A 21,023-nucleotide genomic window follows, 5' to 3' on the forward strand; every position below is an offset into this window, starting at 1 on the left:
CGGTGTCCCCTAGGTGGGGCAGGGGCTCAGGACCGGCTCTGGGGCTGGGCTGGATGCAGAGGGAGCAGGCAGGGAATGGGGATCTGGGATTTTGGGGTGGGGTGAGGGGAGGGCTGTGCACACACAGAGCCCTTCTTGTTCTCCTGAGCCGATTATTCCTTCCCCCATCGGAGCTGAGGGCCCTGGGGCGGGGCAGGAGAGCTCCGGCTGTGCTGCCCACGCTGACCCTCACCCTGGGCAGTGCCAAGGGACCCTGGTGTCACCCCCAGCACAGCTCAGGGCTGCTGGGGGTTCTGCTCTGCCCCATCCTGGCTGCACATTTGGGATTCTGCTCTCCCGCCCTTCCTGCTGCTCTCTGTGGCCATCCTGGGGTTGGGACATCACCATCCCCAGCTCTTGGGTCACCTCCCTGCTTGGTCTGAGGGCTGCTGCTGCCCCCAACAGCCACTTACAGTTGTTATTATGGTTATTTTTGCTATATCTGGTAATTCTCTAGTTGGGGCATTCAGTTTCCTCTACTGGAAAGCACCTGGTGCTGGGGCACTACAGAACCCCCTTGTTCCTGTCCCTCCTGTGCTCAGACCCAGCGTGATCTTCCTCAGTGCAGGATCCTGGGGCCTCTTCAGGGAGCTGGGAGGATTTTTTTTATTTTTTGCTCCCTTTTTGTGTTTACCAGGACAGAGCTGAGCATGGAGCTGCTCACCCCACTCCCCATCACCCCTGCTAATCCCAGCCTTGTTCTCTCCCCTTTAGACCATCATGGAGCAGTTCAATCCCAGCCTCAGGAATTTCATTTCTATGGGGAAGACCTATGAAAAAGCCTTAGCAAGTAAGTGACTTTGGGGCTGCCAGGCTGGGAGGGGGAAAGCTGCAAAATCTTGGGGGTTTTTGTGGAAAATCTTGGGGGCTTTTGTTGAAAATCTTTGGGGTTTTTGTTGAAAATCTTGAGTTTTTTCTGGAAAAGTTGCTTGTTCCCATGGGGAAGGAACTGTGAGGGTGGTGATGTGCAAGGCCATGGATGCAGGAGGGATTCCAGGGAGAAAATGCTGGGAGGCAGCAGGATAACAAAACACATCTGCAAACAGTTCTTTGAATGTTTGTTTAAAGTATTGAGAATTGAGGTTTTAAGCTCTGTTTAAAGAGGTGCTGTTGAAATGTTTAAATTGCCCAGAAGAATGAAGAGAAGGGAAAAGCCCAAAAGTCTTGATGGCAGCTCTTGATTGGGAATGCAGGATCCTATTGGGAGCCATTAGGGAGGTGTAGGTTTAAGTGATCAAAAGGAAGCTAGGAATTGATTAAACCCCAAAATGGGCTATTTTGAGTTACTTAAACTGGCTTTGTGCACTGCCCGGGCCCTCCTCAGCTGGGTTTAAAGGAGCTTTAAGCTCTGCTTAACCCAGAGCTCTGTTTTTCCAGGGAGGGCTCTGCTCCCTTCAGAGCTGCACGTGTCTCCTGGATTTGATTTTGGAATAATCCCAGTGAAAATGCCCGTGGGGCAGAGTCTGTCATCACCTTCAGCCAGGGGGGAAAAAATCCCTTTGGTGCCTGAAGTGTCAGGCTTTGGGACCCGACCTTTGGGGAGGATCCTGCTCCCTGCCTGCAGCCCCTCTCCTTTTCCCCCTCTCCTTTTCCCCCTCTCCTTTTCCCCCTCTCCTTTCCTTTCTCCCAGGTCAGGTGAGCTCCTGGCTGTTCCCAGGAGGTTTCTGAGCCCTCCCCCTGTTCCCAGGTGCCCGGACACAGCGTCCTGCCAGCGCTGGGCACTGCTTTGAGCTGGGATTTAATGGCTCACCCAGCGTGACGGGGCAGTGCCCGTCCAGCTCCACTGCCCAGGGCCCTCTGATCCCCAGGGAGGGGGCACAGGGCACCCTTCACACTGGCAGCAGCTTTCCAGACATTCCAGGGGCGTAGAAATTCCAGGGGCACAGGGCACCCTTCTCATTGGCAGCAGCTTCCAAAAATTCCAGGGGCTCAGGGCACCCTCTTTCCCAAAATTCCTGGGGCACAGACATTCCTGGGGCACAGACATTCCTGGGGCACAGAGCACCCTCCCCACCGGCAGCAGCTTTCCCAGATTCCAGGGCATCCCAGCAGAATGGGGTTCCTGGTTTGGGGCTGCTTTTCCCTGCTGGTTCCCTCCTGGCAGCAGGGCAGTGTCTGACTGGGGGAGGAGCTGCTGACCCTTGGGACTGTGGTTTTGATTGATTCTCCTGATGTTTAACTACCTGGGGGAGGTGGAGCTGTTTGCCCCGTGCTGCCCTGTCCCACCAGCCGTGGCCCTTTGGGATAAGCACTGGGATCACTGCCTTTGTGCTTTTCCCACATCCCTGCTGTGCAGCCAGGGGTCTTCCTGTAATTTTTAACTTGGCTTGGCTCATCCCTGCCCTGGATCCCGAGCTGGGGGCAGCTGGAGGAAGGGCAGAGCCCAGGAGGCAGAGCAGGGGCAGCGCTGGAAGCTGGAGCTGGGGCTGTACAGCGTGTTCTGTGATTAGAGGAAACCCCCTGCTTATCTGATTAGAGTGGAGCGTGGAGCTGGAATGTCAACAAACAAGGCTGAGCTGTAATGAAAGTCTGTGATATTCAATTATTCTGCAGTGATTTCTCCCAGCAGCCCGATGCTTGCACTGCAATGGAAACCACCACAGTCCTGCATGCACCTTTTCTAATGCTGAATTACCCTGTAATCTCACTGCTCCAGCTCCCTTTGCTGCCTTTCCTCTGTTTGTTGTGTGCTCCCTCCCCGTGGGGCTGGGCCCTTTGAGGTAGTGCCTGTTTTAGTGTCCAGAGTCTCCTCAGTGCCCCAGAAGTTCCAGCAGCCTTTAAGGAGAGCATAACCTCGTTTTTTGGTGCTTTTTAGGCATGACATATGCAGCCAAGGGGTACTTTGATGCTCTGGTGAAGATGGGGGAGTTAGCCAGTGAAAGCCAAGGATCAAAAGAATTGGGTAAGTCCCCATTTGCTGCTGAATGGAGATTTCTGGAGATTCCCAGGAGTGAAACAGTTCTTTGGTGCTGCTGGCGAGCAGAGCTCAGTGCTTGCAGTGTCTCTGGATTTACTGCTGATGCAGCCTGGAAAACCCCCTGATAGCCTGAGTGTCAGGGCTGTGGCTCAGGGTGGTTTTGTGGTGCTTTGTTTTCACTTGGAGAAGGGGAAGCAGCAGGTTTTGGCCGGGGAGCTGGGGCTGAGCTGCTCCTCAGGGGCCTCTGGAGGGGCAGGGGAGAGGGAAGGGCTGGTGGGCTGTGCTGTGGGGGTCCCCCTGTGCTGTGGGGCTGGGGCTGTGCCCTGGCTGCAGCAGCCCTGCCCTGCTGGAGCCTCCCTGTGCCCACTGCCAGGGGTTTGTGTTTGCCCACTCCATGGCAAACATCACGAGCTGTGACTGCTGCTGCCTCCTTCCCCTTTCTCACCCTCGTTTCTCAGGAAATCCCTTAAAGGGCAGCTGCTTTTCCAGCCTCCCTATTGCCCAGGCATCCTCCTGTGTCCTCCCTTCTTACAGCCCTGGTCTGGGGGGACCCTCCAAGGGTCTGAGGGGGCCCTCCAAGGTTCCCCCATGGTTTAGGGTGGTCCTCTGAGGTCCCCCCATGGTCTCAGGTGGCTCTCCCAGGTCCCCCCACAATTTGAGGGGACCCTCCCAGGTCTCTCCCATTGTTTGAGGAGACTGTCCCAGCTCCACCTGGGATGCTGCACCTTGTTAAGGCTCTCATGGAGCAAGATGGGCCTTGGTCTGGTGTCTGCAGTCCCAGGTGAGCCCCTCCTCCTCCTCCTCCTCCTCCTCCGTGCCTCCCGCAGCTCTGGCCGAGTGCTCATTAAAGTGTCTCTCCGGGGCAGGCAATTAACAGAGAGCTGGAGCTGAAAGGGCTCTGAAGGCTGCAGGAGTGGGGAGCAGCCCCTGGGCTCTGGGTTCGGTGTCAGAGCTGCTCCCCCAGCGCTGCTGCTGCTGCTGCCTGGGAACTGTGCTGGGGAAGCAGCGAGTGTCTATGGAAACCGAGTGTGGATTAGAGCTGCCTGGAGCAATCTGCTGCTGTTTAATAAATAAAACAAAGAGCCCTGTGTGCTGCAGAGCCTGCAGGAGCTGCCCCTGCTGCTCTCTGGGGCTGGGCACAGCCAGCTCTGCCCTCCTGCCAGGGAGCTTGGGGCAGGAGCCTGGGCAGGGGCTGGAACCTGGGCAGCCCCAGCTCTGCCTGCACTTCACACCTGGCTTTGGGCACCTCTGGCCCTGCTTTCTCACCCAGAACAGTCCTTGATGCCATCTCCCCGTGTGTGGCTGCAGTATTTTGGTTTGAGGTGCTGCTTGGGGCAGCCTGGGCAGGGGCAGGAGCCTGGGCAGGGCAGGTCTGCTCACACTGCACACCTGGCTTTGGGCACCCCGGCCCTGCTTTCTCACCCAAGGATGGAGTTTGGTGTCCTTGGTGCCATCTCCCCATGTGTGGCTGGAGCATTTTGGGCTGTGAAATGCTCCGACATCGCTGCTCCTTGCCCTGCTGGTGTGGGCACATCCCAGGGAGGCTCCTGTGCTCCTCTGCTGATGCTGCTGATGTTTGCTGTGAAGTGGCAGCTGCCCCGGGCAGGAGAAAGTGCAGATAACATTTGTGGCTGCAGCTCCGTGGGGCTGAGAGCAGCTGGGCCACAGCCCCCTCCCAGCAGCTGTGTCAGCAGGGCTGGAGCTGCTCTGGGAGCTGCTCTGGGCTGGGCTGGGCTGGCCAGGGCTGCAGCCTCTCCTGGGCACAGCTTGGCCTTGTCACTGCCTGGGCTGGCAGGGCTGGCAGTGCCATAGGGGGCTCTGGGGTGTTTCACAGCATCACAGACTGCTGTGGGCTGGAAGGGACCTTAAAACCCACCCAGTGCCACCCCTGCCATGGCAGGGACACCCCCACTGTCCCAGGTGCTCCAACCTGGCCTGGGACACTGCCAGGGATGGGGAATTCATTTTAGAGCAATAAATAGCAATTCTTTTAATTACTGCTTCCATTGATGGTGTGTCCCCAGCTCCCTCCCTGAGTGGGATTTTCTTGATTTTCTTCCATGAGTTTTTAGGGAAAGCTGCTTCAAGAAGGGAAGGTGTAGGTTGGATATTAGGAAGAAACTTTCCACCAAAAGAATAATAAAGCACTGGAATGCTCTTCCCAGGGAGGGGGTGGAATCACCATCTCTGGATGTGTTTAAATCAACACTGGACATGGCACTTGGTGCTAGAGTGTGGTTGAGGTGTTAGGGCACAGGTTGGACTCGATCTCAGAGGTCTCTTCCAACCTCATCATTCTGTGATTTTGTGGCACACTCTGACTCCCAGGAGAGCACTGCATTTTGACCTGAGGCCATGGAAAAGGCTCCCAGAATTGATTGGTAGCACTGACATTACAGCTGTGCAGTTGATTAGAAGTGTGTAATATCACTTTTCTGCCAAAATCTGGCCGGCAGAAAGGCAGGGATGGGGATTGGGATGGAGCTGGAGGGAGAAGTGGGGGCTGAGATTGGGCTGGCCCAAAGAGCAGATGTTGGAGCTCTGGATGCTGAGGATTTTTGCCTTTCTGTGCTGACACATGTGTTTAAAAAAAGCCTGGCCATGGCACTTGGTGCTATAGTCTGATTGAGGTGTTGGGGCACAGGTTGGGCTCGATGATCTCAGAGGTCTCTGCCAGCCTCATTATTCTGTGATTGTGTGAAGGTGTCAGCCAGGACTGTGGGTGCTCTGTCAGGACTGCAGCTCATGTTCCTCCATGGGGAAAGCCTGAGGTGACTGTTTTCCCTGCCAGCCCTCTCTGTGCTGAGCTGGGTGCTTGTCCCCGCTGTCCTTTCTGCCCCAGGAGGTGTCCCAAGGCAGGGGGACACCTGCAGCTCTCTCTCCTGGCACAGGGAGCCCTCTGGAGCTCAGCTCTGGGCCCAGCACGGGGCATTTTCCTGAATTCCCCATCAGATTTTGGGAGCTGTGTGCAGACAGGATAATCCTGTGTGGGAAAGGAAGGGTGGCAGCAAGAACAGCAGTAATGCCCTTGGGCTGTAATCGGCTCTGGGAGCTCAGTTCCAGCTGCAGTGTCTGCAGGGGCTGGCTGAGCTTTAGGGTGGGCAGAGCTGGGGCTTTGGAGTGTCCACCACCCCAATGGGGCTGTCATTGTCCCAGAGCAGCAGCTGCAATGTCTGCTGGGGCTGTCCCACCCCACTGCTGGCCTTTGGGGTGTCCCCAGCCCCATGGAGCTCAGGGTGGAGCTGTCATTGTCCCAGGGCAGCAGCTGCAGTGTCTGGTAGGGCTGGCTGACCCCACTGCTGGCATTTGGGGTGTCCCCAGCCCCATGAAGCTCTGTCATTGTCCCAGAGCAGCAGAAGTCAGTCTGCCCTGTGCAGGTCCCTGCTGGCCAGGCCCTGCTGTTTGGGATGGGCTCTGTGCCCTTGAGAGGCTCCCTGGGCTGTTCTTCACCCCTTGGTGCTCGTGGTGGTTTTGGGGAGGATAATCTGAAATGAGGAGCCTGTGTCTGCCCAGATGATCTGAAATGAGGAGCCTGTGTCTGCCCAGCAGCCCCTTCCAACAGCTCCAGCCTCCTGCACGAGTCCTCAGGTGACTTTGGCCCTTGCCCAGCTCCTGCCTGGCTCCCTTGGATGCTGCTCAAAATGTCATTTCTTTTGTCCTTCTTCAAAACTGGGCCATGGCAAAGTCATGGGGAGGGGTTTTCTTGTGCTGCAGAGCGGAGCTGGAGCGTTTCCCCCGGGATCTGGGGCTGAGCAGCTCCTCCAGGGCTGGGAGTGCATTTTGGGAGGTGCATTTTGCTCAGCTCTGGTGTCTGGGAGGTGCCTTGGCGGAGTGCAGCTGCCCTGGGTGACACGGCAGCTGTGAAAGGGCAGCACAGGCAGCAATTACCGAGCCATTGTGGAGCTGAAAGGAGCCCCTGGCACACAATGGCTTTTTATTTCCACGCTAAAATCGGGATGTGGCACCTTAATGGCTTGGGTGAGATTTCACAGCTCATCCAGCCCCACCCCTGCCATGGGCAGGGACACCTTCCACTGTCCAGGTGCTCCAAGCCCTGTCCAGCCTGGCTGGGACATTTCCATGGATTCAGGGCCATCCCTGGCTCCGGGCTCTGTCCTGCTCCCGGTGCTTCAGAGGCTTTGTGCTGCACCAGATCCCCTGGGAGCAGGGATTAACCTGTTTATTGGATTTGGGGGGGCGTTTTGGGCAGGTCCTTCCTGCCCTGCACGGGTGTGGATAGGGGAGGAGATGGATCCCACAGGTGCCCACTGGGACCCAGTCAGGGCAGTGCCCAGGAGGACACAGAGCTCCAGGAAATGTTTTCCTGTGGTTTGTGGCACTGTCCCTGCTGTGGAGGTGAGCTCCTGGCTGGGGATCCTTTAAATTTGGGCTTAACAAGGCACCTAAGACCTTGTGGGTGACAGCTTTGTGCTGCTGGAGGAAGGGAGGCTGCAGGAATGAGGGTGCAGAGACACAGGACAGCCCTCTGAAAGCCTTTGCTGCCTTGGGAAGGGCTTTTCCAGCTTTCTGCTGCCTTGGATGGGTTTTTCTGCTGCCTCCATCCCTGCCATGAGGAGCAGCCAGTCCAGGCTGGTTCTCACCACCTGTGTTTGTGGGTGGAGGAGGAGGAGGAGCAGGGTTGTGAATGAGCATCTGTGAGGCCCATGTGGCCTGGCTGGGGCTCCCAGCCTGTGGCAGAGGTGTGCAAAGTTTGGGTGTCACCTTCCCTGCTGATGGTGACAGCTCCCAGGGTCCCCTGGACCTGTGCTGGGGGGATGGAAGGGTCCTGTGTGTGCCCAGGGGATGGAGGGTCCTGTGTGTGCCCAGGGGATGGAGGGGTCCCTGTGTGTGCCCAGGGGGATGGAGGGGTCCCTGTGTGTGCCCAGGGCTGGGTTCTGCCCTCCCTCAGCATGGGGGGGCTTGGCAGCTCTGGGCAGGGGGTTTGTGGCCAGCTCCAGGTCCTGGAGGGCTTTGCTGCCCCTCTGGAGCTGCCAGGGTGCCGGAGGGGTCGGGTCACACAGGCTGGGCTGGGCAATGTGGGGGTTTAATTAACCCAATGTGGTTTAATGAACCAGTGCCACCAGTACAGCTCTGAATTAACCAGTGCCACCAGTACAGCTCCTGGCACAGCACTGGGGGCTCGCTGGGCTGTCCATCCTGGCACAGACCCAGCACTGGCCCCATCCAGGGGGGTTGTGGGAGGCACAGAACATCCCAGGGGTGCATCCCAGTGCTGTATCCCTGCTGGAAGGCTCGGTGGCCACTGCCCAGCCTGATGGGACCGGTTACCATGATCTGGGAGCCCCAGCCAGGCTGCCTTGGGAAGCTGCTCTGCTCCCTTTACCTGGTGTGTTAATAAACAAAGGAAAATCGCCTCGGGCAGTGCCAGGCGGGGCTGGTGGGTTATCAGCACATGGCCCAGTCCTCTGGGCTGGCAGAAGTGAAACCCTGGTGGAGAAGAAAGGGATGAGTCAGCTGCAGAGGAGAAGCTGGTGGGTCCCCCAAGCTGATTGTTGTTCCCCCAGCCTGGTTGTTTCCCCACACTGATGGTTCCCCCACACTGATGGTTCCCCCAAGCTGGTTGTTCCCCCACACTGATGGTTCCCCCAAGCTGGTTGTTCCCCCACACTGATGGTTTCCCCAAGCTGATGGTTCCCCCGAGCTGATTGTTGTTTCCCCACGCTGTCTCCTTCCCCCTGCACACGGATGGATCCTGCAGCTCAGAGCCTGGGCTGGAAGGGGCTGCTCTGAGCCTGGGGCACGCTGTGCTGCTCTGGGGGAACACAAAAATACACAGGAACACCCTGCAGGAGTTCCCAGTGGGATTGCTCAGGCTGGAAGAGCCCTCAGGGTCACTGGTTCCACCTTTACAGCCTGCCCCAGGTGCCACCTCTGCCTGTGCTGGTTCTGCCTCAAATTTGGCTGCATCAGATCCCCAGCACCGAGGTGCTGTGTGAGCAGGGTTAGTGCTGGCTGGTTTTTAGGGGATGTGCCCAAGTCCTGGCCGTGATCCTGGGATAGCCAGGGTGCTGGTGCTGGGAGATGTTCCCCTGGCACTGGGCACCATCTCCTGCCACCCTTGCAGGACAGCCAGCCCTGCCCACCTTCTGCCTGTGAGCAGTTTAACTCCTTGATTAATGATCCTTGGTGTTTCCATTAGAAATGCCCCACGTCCTGTTTTACAGGGGGGTCAGAAGATAACCCCGAGTCTCTGAGAGCTGCAGAGCAAACCCTGGGGAGCTGGGCTGCCGCTGCTTCACCCTCTGCAGGGGCCGAGCTGGCTGTCCTGGTGCCAGCAGGGATGTGGAACAACCTGTTTGCCCGCTGTGGGTGGGTGTGGAAGGGCAGGGCTGTCAGTGCTGCTGTGGTTCCTCTCCAGGGCGATACTGTGAGTCAGCCCTGAGCTGCAGCTCCTCCTCCCCGTGCCGGGCTCTCTTTGTACCCTGAGAGGCTCCCCGGCTTCCCCACCTGCAGGATGTGTGTCCTGGCAGCTCCCAGCTGGCCTGGGCTCTGTCCTGCTGCACAGGGGCAGCGCAGGGGGATGTCCCCAAATCCCTGTGGCAGCTGATGGGAGCGGCCCTGCTGTGGGTGGCTGTGCTGCTGCCAGGGCTGGGACACAGCCCCAGCCCCATCCCTGCCGCCCTGGGGTGTCCCCCACAATTTCACAGTGCCACGGGCTCTTTTGCAAGGCGGATTTTGGGCTGTTGAGGCTTCCCAGCTTCTCTGGTATCCCTTAGCCACAGTTTAGCAGCTCTGAGCGGGGTTTGGGGTGAGACGTCTCAGTCTCCCATGCTCTGTGGGGTTTTGTGAAGCAGCTCACAGTGTGCAGGTATGGGGTGGCAGAGGTGCCCTGTGGGAATTCACAATGTGTTTTAGGGGATTCAGTTCAAATCCTGCTGCTCAGTCACAGTTTACCGTCATCCCTGCAGCTCTGGGCTGGCTTTGGGGTGAGATGTCTCAGTCTCCCATGGCCTGTAGGGTTTTGTGAAGCAGCTCACAGTATGCAGGTCCTTTTGTGGGACCCCCTGGGCACCTCTCCCTTCGTTTGTGGGGCACCCTGGGCACTGCTGCAGCTCAGGGGGCACAGGGGACAGTGGCCCTGGCACTGCAGCAGAGGGGGCAGAGCCTGCCCAGGATGGGATTTTCATGTTTGCAGAAGGGTTTGGGACGCAGAGTGTGGTGCAGAGCATGGGTTGCTGCAGGCAGGGGAGCACAGGCAGGTTGTTCCTGGTCACCTGGGGGTGCTGACACTCAGCTGGGACATGGCTCATGTGCCAGGGACATGGGGGGACATTGGGGACAGGCTGGGGCTGGCCCAGCTGTGCTGGGGGAGGCTCCCACTCCTCCCTCACTCCAGGGAGATGCTGCCTTGCATGTACAAACAGCCCCACAGAGGCTGGGAGCCTCCTGGGCAGCTGCAGCCTGCCATGCTGGGAGGAAAAGCTTCCAGAGCCAGCCCTGAGAGGAGCTGACAGAGCTGGGCTGACCCCAGGCTCGCTCTGATGCACTCACAGGGCTCTTGGTACTGGCTCTGCTCCTGAAGGATGCTCCTGAGTGTGTCTGGGCTGCTGCTGGGGCAGGACACAGCCCTTCCTGCAGGAACAGCTCTGGGCGTGGGGCTGCAGCATGGGGAAAGTCAGAAAAATCAAAGGAAGTGCCAGAACAGAGCTGGGATTCCGTGGCTGCAGTGGGGATCCCAGGGCTTAGCCCTGTGCCCTGCTCTGGGTGCAGGGCTGTCCTGTCCCTGTCCTTGTCCCTGTGCTGGGCCAGGGGGGCAAGGGCTGCCCCTGGATTTGGGGTCTTGGTTCTGGTTCTGGTTTTCTGGTCCTGGTCCTGGTTCCCTGCTCTGTGCCAGGGCTGTGCCTGTCCTGTGCCCTGCTCTGAGTGCCAGGGCTGTCCTGTCCCTGTCCCTGTGCTGGCCAGGGGATCATGGGCTGCCCCTGGATTTGGGGTCCTGCTCCTGGTTCCCCCCCTGCCTCCCAAGCTTTGCCTGCTTGTCCCAGTGTCCCAGGTGAGCACTGGCTCCCTGCAGCTCCACAAGGTGGGCACAGGGGTACCCCAGGTGTGGCTGGGGACCCCTCCTGGCTGCTGCCCCAGCCCTGGCTGTCCCCTGGGCTCGGTGCCTCACGCCCTCCCTGTGCTGTCTTGCAGGGGACGTGCTCTTCCAGATGGCCGAGGTGCACAGGCAGATCCAGAACCAGCTGGAGGAGATGGTGAGTGCCCAGCTTGGTGTGCCAGGGCCCCTCGCAGCGGGAAATGCTTTCCATGCCTTGTCCAGATGCCAGCAGCCCCTCTGCCATGGCCTTCTGAGCTCCAAAGGCTCTGCAGTGCTTGGGCATCCTCTCTGAGCCCTGCAGCCCCTCTGCAGTGCCCCCAGTGCCCCCCAAGCAATCTCTGTGTGTTTCCTGTCTCCCTGCAGCTCAAGTCCTTCCACAACGAGCTCCTGACACAGCTGGAGCAGAAGGTGGAGCTGGACTCCCGGTACCTGAGTGTGAGTCTGTGTGTCTGTCTGTGAGTCTGTGTGTCTGTGTGTCTGGCACTGCCCTGGGGCTGCCCTGGCACTGCTCCCTGTGTCACAGCGAGCCACAGCTGGGTGGCACCACACCCAGGACAGTGCTCCCTGTGTGCCCCCTGGGTTTGGGGGTTCCCCTGGTCACAGCTGGGTGTCACTGGTGTCACCACACCCAGGACAGTGCTCCCTGTGTTCCCCCTGGATTTGGGGGTTCCCCTGCTCACAGCTGGGTGTCACTGGTGTCACCACACCCAGGACAGTGCCCCTTGTGTCCCCTGTGTGCCCCCTGGGCTTTGGGGGTGCCCCTGTCCCAGGGCTGTGCCTGTTCCTGTCCCCCCTGGCACTGGGAGGGCTCAGAGGTGTCCCCTGTGGTTCCAGGCTGCGCTGAAGAAATACCAGACCGAGCAGAGGAGCAAGGGGGACTCGCTGGACAAGTGCCAGGCTGAGCTGAAGAAGCTGCGCAAGAAGAGCCAGGGCAGCAAGAACCCCCAGAAGTACTCGGACAAGGAGCTGCAGGTAGGGCTGGGGACACTGGGGGACACCAGAGGGGACAGGGAGCTGCAGGTAGGGCTGGGGACACCCCTGGGGGTGGTGGGGCTGTGCCAAAGCCCCGGGGAAGGCTTTGCTGGGGGCTGTGGGTGGCAGGGGGTGGCAGCCAGCCCTGGCACAGGCTGTGCCCATGGGCACAGGGCAGGGTGGGGCTGGAGCTGCCTGCCCCTGCTGCAACCACCTGTCCCACTGCTGTCACCTCAGCAATGGCCCCAGGAGCATGACTTCCTGCTCTGCCTGCTCCATGGTGCCCAGGAGGGGTTTTTGGTGTGTTCTGGTGTGTTCTGGTGTTTTCCTGTGTGTGTTCTGTGCCTGTGCCCCCTCCTGCGGGGGTGGCAGTGGTGAATCAGAGCAGTGTGATGTGTGCTGGGGGTGGGCAGGGGGAGGCACAGCTCCCACTGAGGGGGAGCCAGCCCTGGCTCTCCCTGAGGGGCACCCTGGGCACATCCTGGCAGTGCCCAGGGGCTGTGGCACTCGTGGGATCCACAGGAGGGGTTTGTGCCCTGGGCCCTCTGCTGTGCCCTCTGTGCCCTCCTCACCGTGCCCTTGGCCCCATCCAGGGATCTCCAGGGGTTCCTGGTGCCCCAGGGTGCCCAGGCTGGCAGTGGGAGCTGCTGCAGGAGCTGCGGGCACTGAGCCATGGTGGCACCAGGGGTGCCTGGGCAGGGGGAGGTGAATTCCTGCAGCCAGGCATGGCTTGGCCCTGTGCTCAGGGCAGGGTGTGTGTGTGATGTTGGCACCAGGGTCTGTTCTTCACATGTCAGAGATCTGTGTCTGCTGAAAGGGACCTGGACACTGGGGGTGCTCCTGGGGGTGAATTTGGTGGCATTTGGTGGCATTTAGTCTCTGGCAGAGTGATGTTTGTGCTGGGGATGTGGCACCCTGCATTGCATGGTTTGTTGAGCTGGCCCCAAGCCACCCCTGTGGCCCCTTGCCAGACCCCTGGTGTGTCGTGGGAGTGCTGAAGGCCCTGGGGATGGTTTGGATGCTGCTGCTGCTCCAGGCTGTGCCTGGGGAGCGCAGAGCCACCAGCCAGGGCTGCTGCACTCTCCTCATGCCCCGGTTCCTTCTCTCCTCGTGGGAGAAGCTGCTGCTAGGGGAAGTGTCACCTCCTTGGAGGCAGCAGTCACATCCTGCTCTAATGGAGGCTGCTCCTGTGAAGCTGCTGGAGCAGCTGCCAGCCAGGAGTCTGGTGCTCTGTCATCATCTCCCTCCGTGTTTAATGCTGCAGGAGGCAGAGCTGGCTCCTTTCTGCCTCTGCACCGCCTGTGCAGTGACCACGGCTTGTCACCGGCTGCCAGGGAGAGGGGACACGTGCTGCCAGCACTGTCCTGCGGGGACCCCGGGTTTATGTAATGTCTGCCAGAGTCAGAGCAGCTCTGGGGCCACCCTGGCCCTGCTTTTGGCTGAGAACAGCCCTTGGCTGTGTTCCCACCCTGCTGGATCAGAGAGCCCAGGGCAGGAGCACAGACATCTCACCTGCTGTTCCATTCTCACCTGCTCCATTCAGCTGTTCCCCTGTGTAAAGCAGAAATGCACCCTGGGCTCCAGCAGGGACTGCACCCAGCAGGGACTGCACCCAGCAGAGGCTTTGGAGGGGGTGAGATGCTCACAGGCTCTTGCAGGAGGCTTCTCCTGAGCTGCACCAGCCCTCATGGCATGCACAGAGCTGGTGCAGGCTGTCTGCACGTCCCACATCACCTGGCCCCTGTCTCCTACTGCTTTTTTTGGGGGAGTTCTCCCAATGAGTGTTGCAGCATGAGGGGTTCAAACACCCCTGGTCTGCAGCCCAGCCTCACTGAGCAGCTCAGAACAGCTCCAAGGGCTGCAGGAGTGCTGTCCCAGCTCCCTGGGCAGCAGCAATGCTGTGCTTGGGGTTGTTCCTGCTGAGTGCCACATTCAGCCAGGCTTTTATTCCTTGGGAATCAGCCCTGAGCTGCTGTTCCACCCAAGGAGTGAGGGCTGGGAGCCTCACGTGCCTCATCTTCCTCGTGGAGGGACTGAGATGGGGCTTGACCCTGCTGAAAAGCAGGAGAACAAACCAACCCCACTCACTTCACATCTCTGATGGAGAAGAATGAGAACAATATTAAGATTAAACAATCGCCAAGGAAGCTCAAGTGCTGTAATTTCATTAAGGGCTGGTTGTGATCAGGCCATGAAATCAAGGTCATGATGGGTTTGGGACCTGGATTGAATCAGCAGCTCAGCAATGAAGTTATGTTGGTTCAAAGTATTTATCAAATCATATTAGCACTGTGAGCAATTGGATTTCTGCATGGGGCTGAGACTAAACTGGCTGTGATTCAGCGTAAATAGCAGGGCTGGGGCTGGGTGTTTGTCCTGAAAGGCTCTGCCTGGCCCAGGTGGCAGTGGGTGACCCTGGGTGGGCAGAGGGAGCCCAGCTCAGCCCCTGCCTTCACCCATGGCAATGTTTTAAACACCACTGTGCCAAATAACCTGTGGGGTTTTATCAACTTTTGTCATTGAAACCTCATTTGGGGTATTCCCACCAGGAGAAATAATTTTAGGTGTAGGTCAGGAAGCTGGAAATGGCAGGGAGTTTGCACAAACCAGGTTATGAGGTTTGTGTGAAAGTCAGATGGGGAAGGACTCCGAGCTCAGCAGCTCCAGGTGACTCTGTCCAGGTTTGGCTGGGATTTAGGCTGAGGGAGGACATGTACCAAACCCGGGGAGGGGAAGAGAGAAGAAAGAAATCCCTTCCAGTATCTAAGGAGGCTCCAAGAGAGGGACCTTGGACAAGGTCTGCAGTGACAGGACAGGGGGAATGGCTCCCCGCTGTCAGATGGCAGGGGTGGATATGGGGCAGAAATTCCAATTCCTGCCAGGGGTGAGGCCCTGGCAGAGGGTGCCAGAGGAGCTGTGGCTGCCCCTGGATCCAGGGATGTTCCTGGGGGTGCCTGTGCAGCTCAGGGCTGTGCCATGAGCACTCGGTACCAGATCTGTGCAGACTGAGCTGCTGACCCGGGCTGTCCCTGCACTGGGGAAGGGTTGGGGCAGGGGAAGGTGAGGCTGGCTGGAGCCAGCGTTCCCCTGCTGCTCTGCTCTCAGGGTTTTATGTAACAGCCCATGTGTGCGGGGCTGGGGCTGCTGCAGATGTGACAAACGAGGGCAGACAGCCCTGCCCAGGGGAGGGGGGCAGCCTGGCGTGCCCAGCTCTGGGGCTGCCTCCCCTGGCTCCCCTGCTCTGCCTTTCCCTTCACCCTGGATGTCTATCAGCAGCCGTGGCCCAGCTCTGATCCTGCAGAGCTGAGCAGGGGAGGCTGCTGGGGAGCACATCAGGGCTTCCCTCCTGCCCGGGGGCTGGTGCTGAGCGGGGCAGGGGGAGGTTGTTAAACCTGCAGGGCTCTGCTGTGGTTCTGGGGGGCTCCTGCAGGGTCAGTGACCCCACAGAAGGCAGGGAAATGTGTTTGGGCTGTGTGTGGCCATTCCCTGCTGTAGGGCTGTTTTATTTGCCATAGCACAGGAGAGGTTGGGTCAGGGCTCATCCCGAGCTCTGCTCTCCTTCCTGGCTCTGGGAGAGGCTGGGATAGCCCCAAACTGGGATCCAGCACTGCCGTGCCTGGCTGGACACAGCACCCGAGCTCTCTGGGTGGCACACAGGGCTGGGGGGCTGCAGGAGGGGACAGTGCCACCCCTGGGGCTGCTCCAGGCCCCGCCAGCTGCCCCACAAGCAGCATTTTGGGAATGAGGAAAAGCTCTCCGGGCTGAGCATCCCTGCTCTGCTCACTTTGCCTCTGTGCTGTGCTGGGGTTTCAGCAGGTTTGCCTGCTCAGATGCCCTTCCCCATCCCAACTTCTTTTTAATCCTATCCCATTTCTAGCTCTTCTCCCTCATGGCTGCCTAAGCAAACCCTCCCTTCTGTCTGTGTTTACTCCTTCCAGGTATTTCAGGCTCCTGCATCGATCCAGCACAGCCCTCTCCCTCCCCTGACCTTTCCTTTCTCTTTTCTCACTGCTCTGTGCCACTGGTCCTGACCAATCCTTCCTTGGTACGAGAGCTGCAGTGGGCACAGCCCCTCCCTGCCCTGCATCCCTCCTGCTGCTGCTGCCACGTGCTCCCCTTGGCTTTCTGGCCCCAAAATTCAGGGCTGGGCTGTGCTGGTGACCCCAGGGCAGCTCCTGCCTGCTGGGAGTCCCCTCTTGTCCCTGGGGCTGGCCCTTGGCTCAGCCTGCTGGGTGCCAAACACACCAGGAATGATCTGGAGTGATGGTTTCTGTGTGGAGCTCAGCCCTTGGCTCCTGTTCCCTGTGTCTGCACGTTCCTGGCTGGGATGGCAGCTCTGAACTCATTTCCCAGCCAGGCTGTGCTTTCAGAGGCTGGGCTGGAGCTGCTCCACCTGCACTGACAGCAGTGTGTGATCCTGCAGTGTGCTCCTGCAGCTCAGGGCTCGACATTTCTCAGCTGCTCCTTGATCTCCATCCCCTGAGCTGTCACCGTGCTGGCCTTGGGGAGGTGGCAGGGCTGAGTGCCCTCCCTGCCAGGTCTGTGTGCCCTCCCTGCCTTTCTGTGCAAGACATCAGTGGCTGCCCAAGCTGTGGCTTGGCAGCAGCTCGTTCCCTTTTCATCTGCTGCTCCTAATTCCCTGTCTGACCCACGGGGTGACCCAGCCTGGTTTGGCACTGCCCTCCATGGCAGGGTGGCTTTGGCACTGCCCTCCATGGCAGGGGTGGCACAGGCACTGCCCTCCCTGGCAGGGTGGCTTTGGCACTGCTCTCTGTGGCTCCAGCCCCGCTCCTGTGCCCACTCTGGGGGTCCCTGGCTGAGCCCCTCCATACCCAGGGCCCTGGCTGTGCCAGCCTGGCCCCGTGGCACATCCTGGCAGGCTCCCAGTGCCCAGGGCTGTGCCCCACGTGCTGACACTGCTAATTAGGTCAGCAGCTCCCGCTGCATTGGAAGTGGATGCGGGAGGGGGGCGCGGCACGGGGGAGTTATTTGAGGCCTCTCCAACCTAGAAACCCAGAAAAGATTTTCTGGAGCTCTTGGGTGGCTCTGGTGTGTGCCCTGGCTTTGGGCACAGCCACCAGCCCTGCTCAGATCACAAGTGGGGTTTCTCTCTCCTCCTTCCAACCAGGGATTTTATTTAGATGATTCTCAACGTGTGAGTTTGAAGCTGACAACCTCAATCAGTCAAGGTCTCCGTTTACAGTGCTGGAGTGCTTTGTGCTTGTCAGGGGGGTTTTGGAGAAGCTGCTGAGCCTGGCAGGGCAGCCCCTTCCCCCAGCCCTGTCAGGGGATCAGGGCATGCCAAGCTGCAGAGGTTTGGCTGTGCTTCAGGGTGGGGTGGCTGAGATTCCCCCATTTCTGGGAATGGAGACCAGAGCAGCAGCCCTGGGGTCCTGGTGGGCACCTGGCTGCAGGTGAAGCCTCACTCCTGGGCAAGGCAGAGCTTCTCCTTGGAGTGCAGCCCCGAGATCTCACACTGTGCTTCATGTGTTGCTTTCCCCCTGTGCATCTGGCATGTTTAACAGGCTTTTGATTTAAATTTGCCTTCCTGAGCGTTATCTGACAGCCCACTGTCAATGTGAGCGAACCCAAACTGAACACCACCTCGTGAACAAGGAGTGTGGCTCGCCATTTTGTGCTGGAACAGCGTGTAAAGCTGGGCTCTGGGTAAATCCGTGGCACAGGAGCACATTTCCATGGAGTATATAAAGCTCTGAGCACTAAGTTTGGAGCGTGGGCTCTGCGCTGCGGAGCGGCGTGTTCCGACTGGCTCAGACAAGCCTTGCTCAGCTCAGCAATCAGCAGCAGCCTTGCAAAACCAGCCCGGGCTGTAAATAAGGCTCGGACCTGTGGATTTAAATGCTGCTGGGAGCTGGAGCCCTCACGCTGCCAGGATCAGGGCTTCTCCCTGTTCCGTGTGTGGTGTCTGGGCTGGAGCCGTGCCTGACCCAGGCATGGGGATCCTGCAGGGAATCTGAGCCAAATCAGCTGCAGCTGAGCTCTTCTCACTCCTCACCTTCTCCTTCTTGGTGGCCCAGTTAGTAAATTAGGCAGGATGGTGGGGGAGAATTAAATTAATTAAATGAATGGGGATCGGGGTCCGTGTGTGCTCCTGCTATTTCGGGCGCTGTCAGGGGTGTGCTTCCCTTCCAGAAACGGGGCTCTGCAGGAGGGGGAGCTCTCCTGCCCCTTCCCCTGGGGTAGAACCTCTTGTGGAGCTGCCCCTGGTGTGGATGAGTGTGGGCAGCAGGGCTTGGTGCATCCCAGGCACAGTGGGGCTGAGCTGGAGGGGCAGGGGGCTCTCCAGCCTGGGACTGGGGCTGGCACTGGGGCTGGCCCGGGGGCACCCCTCCCCAGCTCCCATCCCCACTGCCAGGCTGCTGCCTCTGGGCTCTGTCCCTGAGCTGTTCCAGGCTAATAATACCCGGGAGGAGGCGGCTGCTGCCGTCCTGAGCCCGCTGCAGGAGCCTTCCCCAGCGCTTCCTCCTCCTCCTCCTCCTTTGGGGGCTCTGTGTGCCCGGGGCTGCTGCTGCCTCCTCCTGTGCCACGCTGCCCCAGCACAGCCTGGTGCTGCCTGGCATTCCCAGTGCCATGCCCTGTGCCTCTGCTTTGGGGTGATGCCAAAACCTCCATCCCTTCCCCCTGTGTGTGCCCAGAGCCATCAGCCCAGCTCCCTTCACTGATTCCTCCTCATGGCCACGGGCGTTCGCCCTGGATTTTCTCATTTTGGTGGGGAAAATTCTCTTTTGAAATACGGCGTTGGTTGCAAAATGGGGTTTTAATCCATGTCTCACTGGTGCTCTTTCTCTCACCCGGGTTGGTGCAATGTGGGGAGACCCAAAAGCTGCTGGCCACAACCCTGCACTGGGTCTTGCTCTCAGGGAGTGCTCAGAGCAGGGTGGGAGCCAGGAGCAGGTCCAGCCCCAAAATAATCCCCCTTTGAAGTCTGGGATGTCACCGAATCTTGCTGCTTTTGTTGGTTTGCTCCATTTTATGTATCTCTTAATAAATATTGTAGCATGCTAAAAATAACTGATACCCGTGAAGAAGCAGCAAAGCTGCTCTGGGCGCTGAATTTCCAGTTTAATTCCCAGCTCAGAGAAGCTTGGGCTGCCTGAAGCAGGTCCAGTCCTGCCTGGGCTGGGGCTGTTGGGGCTTTTCAGTGTCATGGTGCCACTGTCCCAGGGCAGAGGTGGTGGCAGGGAGGTGTCACAGTGTGGCACAGGGATGGGCAGGAGGTGCTGCTCTCAGGGCTGCTCCCCTGGTGCCACAGGGCAGCTGGGAGCTGGCAGCATCCCAAGGGATGAAGGGAGGGCAAAGTGGCCAGGTCAGGGAGCTGGGGGCGCCTCGTGTGTTCAGGGAGGCTGGTGCTGTCCCTGGAGTCCCCTGTGCCACCTTTCCATCACACAGGGCAAAGCAGCTGGGGGTTCCCCCGTGTGCTGCTGCTGTGCCAGGTGTGGTGCTGGCAGAGCCCAGTGTGGCACAGCCCTGCTGTCACCATCACAGGAGAGCAGGAGCCAGCAGAGGAGCCTCCAGCTGCCAGCCTGGCAGGGCCACCGTGTCTGCCAGCCCAGGTGTGGCACCAGGGCACAGCCAGGGCGCCCTGTGCCAGCGTGTGGCACTGCCCAGCACCACCTCTGTGTCCTCTGTGGTGAATACAGGCTGAAGGCACTGCTGGCAGTTTCAGGGGTGCTGGTGGCCCTGTGTGTGGCAGGGTCCCCTTGGCACCCCCGTGTGTGCCAGGTCCCTGTGCCACCCCTCAGCAGCGGGCAGGGGCCCGGCACAGCCCGGGCGATGCCAGAGCAGGCTGGGATCTGCCCTGGTTTGTGCCAGGCTGAGCCGGGGGCTGTGGGAGCCCCTGCCAGCCCCGGGGCACCCCCGTGCCCGGTGCTGAGCGGGGGCTGCGGGTACAGCTCGTGCTGGGCACCCACGGCTGAGTCAGCTCCGCGTGGGGGCTGCCATGAGTAAGGGGCTGGGGGGTGTGCAGGCACACGTGTGTGTCCCTGTGTCTGTCCCTGGGTGTGTGTGTGTCCCTGGGTGTGTATGTGTCCCTGTGTGTGTGTCCCTGTGCATTTCCCTGTGTGTTTCCCTGGGTGTGTGTCCCTGTGTGTGTGTCCCTCTGTCTGTCCCCTGTGTGTGTGTCCCTCTGTCTGTCCCTGTGTCTGTCCCATGCCAGGGTCCCTCCCGCCCCTCTCTGCAGCACTGCCTGCCCCATGGCACTGCCAGCAGCCCCTTCCCTGCTCCTCTCTCTCTCGCAGTACATCGAAGCCATCAGCAACAAGCAAGGGGAGCTGGAGAACTACGTGTCTGATGGCTACAAGACAGCTCTGACGGAGGAGAGGCGGCGGTTCTGCTTCCTGGTGGAGAAGCAGTGCGCGGTGGCCAAGAGCGCCATCACCTACCATGCCAAGGTGAGTGAGGGGCACCGCCAGAGCCAGCCCTGGCTGCCCTGGCACTGCGTGGGTGCTGCACCCCATAGAACAGCCTGAGCTCCAGAAAACCACAGCTGGTGCAGCCCCCCCCACACACACAGGGACACACACGGGGACAGGGACAGATACACACACGCACACAGGGATACACACAGGGACAGGGACACACACACAGGGAAAGGGACAGACACAGGGACACACACAAAGGGACAGACACAGGGACACACTCAGGGACCGAGGGGGTGGTGACCAGCAGGTGACTCCAGGGAAGATCCTCCCCAGCAGGAGCAGCTGCTCCAAATCCCCCTTGCCCATGGCAGGCCCCCCACCCGCTGCCCCTGGAGCAGGGCTGGAGCTGCCCCTGCCCGCCTGGGGAGCTGCAGCAGCTGCGTGGAGCAGGATCCACCCAGACAGGGGCTGGTGCTGCTCCTGCAGCCTCGTGCTGCGTTCTGGTTGTTCCCCAGCGCCGCCCTCCGAGGCTCACAGCAGCCATCTGTCACCACCACGCTTGGCACTGGAGCAGGAGAGGGAGCTGGCATTAGTCAGCTCTGTCCTGGCACATCCACAGCACGGATCCACGCTTGGCTTGGTGAAGTGCAGGAAAAGC

The 21,023-nt window shown here is 59.6% G+C and overlaps 1 protein-coding gene across 4 annotated transcripts in view; it reads left to right on the top strand.

Annotated features, from left to right (window-relative positions):
- The first annotated feature begins 757 nt into the window (after window positions 1-757).
- BAIAP2 (BAR/IMD domain containing adaptor protein 2) overlaps window positions 758-21,023 on the top strand; it is a 29,441-nt gene continuing 9,175 nt past the window's right edge. For all 4 annotated transcript variants that reach the window (XM_031064653.1, XM_031064656.1, XM_031064655.1 and 1 more), the window contains exons 1-6: window positions 758-829; window positions 2,855-2,941; window positions 11,108-11,169; window positions 11,376-11,447; window positions 11,847-11,984; window positions 20,243-20,395. In XM_031064653.1, the coding sequence (XP_030920513.1) occupies window positions 760-829; window positions 2,855-2,941; window positions 11,108-11,169; window positions 11,376-11,447; window positions 11,847-11,984; window positions 20,243-20,395 (582 nt within the window). In that variant the 5' untranslated portion in view covers window positions 758-759. The remainder of the gene's footprint in view (window positions 830-2,854; window positions 2,942-11,107; window positions 11,170-11,375; window positions 11,448-11,846; window positions 11,985-20,242; window positions 20,396-21,023) is intronic.

This window comes from Geospiza fortis, unplaced genomic scaffold (assembly GCF_000277835.1).
Source record: "Geospiza fortis unplaced genomic scaffold, GeoFor_1.0 scaffold546, whole genome shotgun sequence".
Lineage (NCBI taxonomy): Eukaryota > Metazoa > Chordata > Aves > Passeriformes > Thraupidae > Geospiza > Geospiza fortis.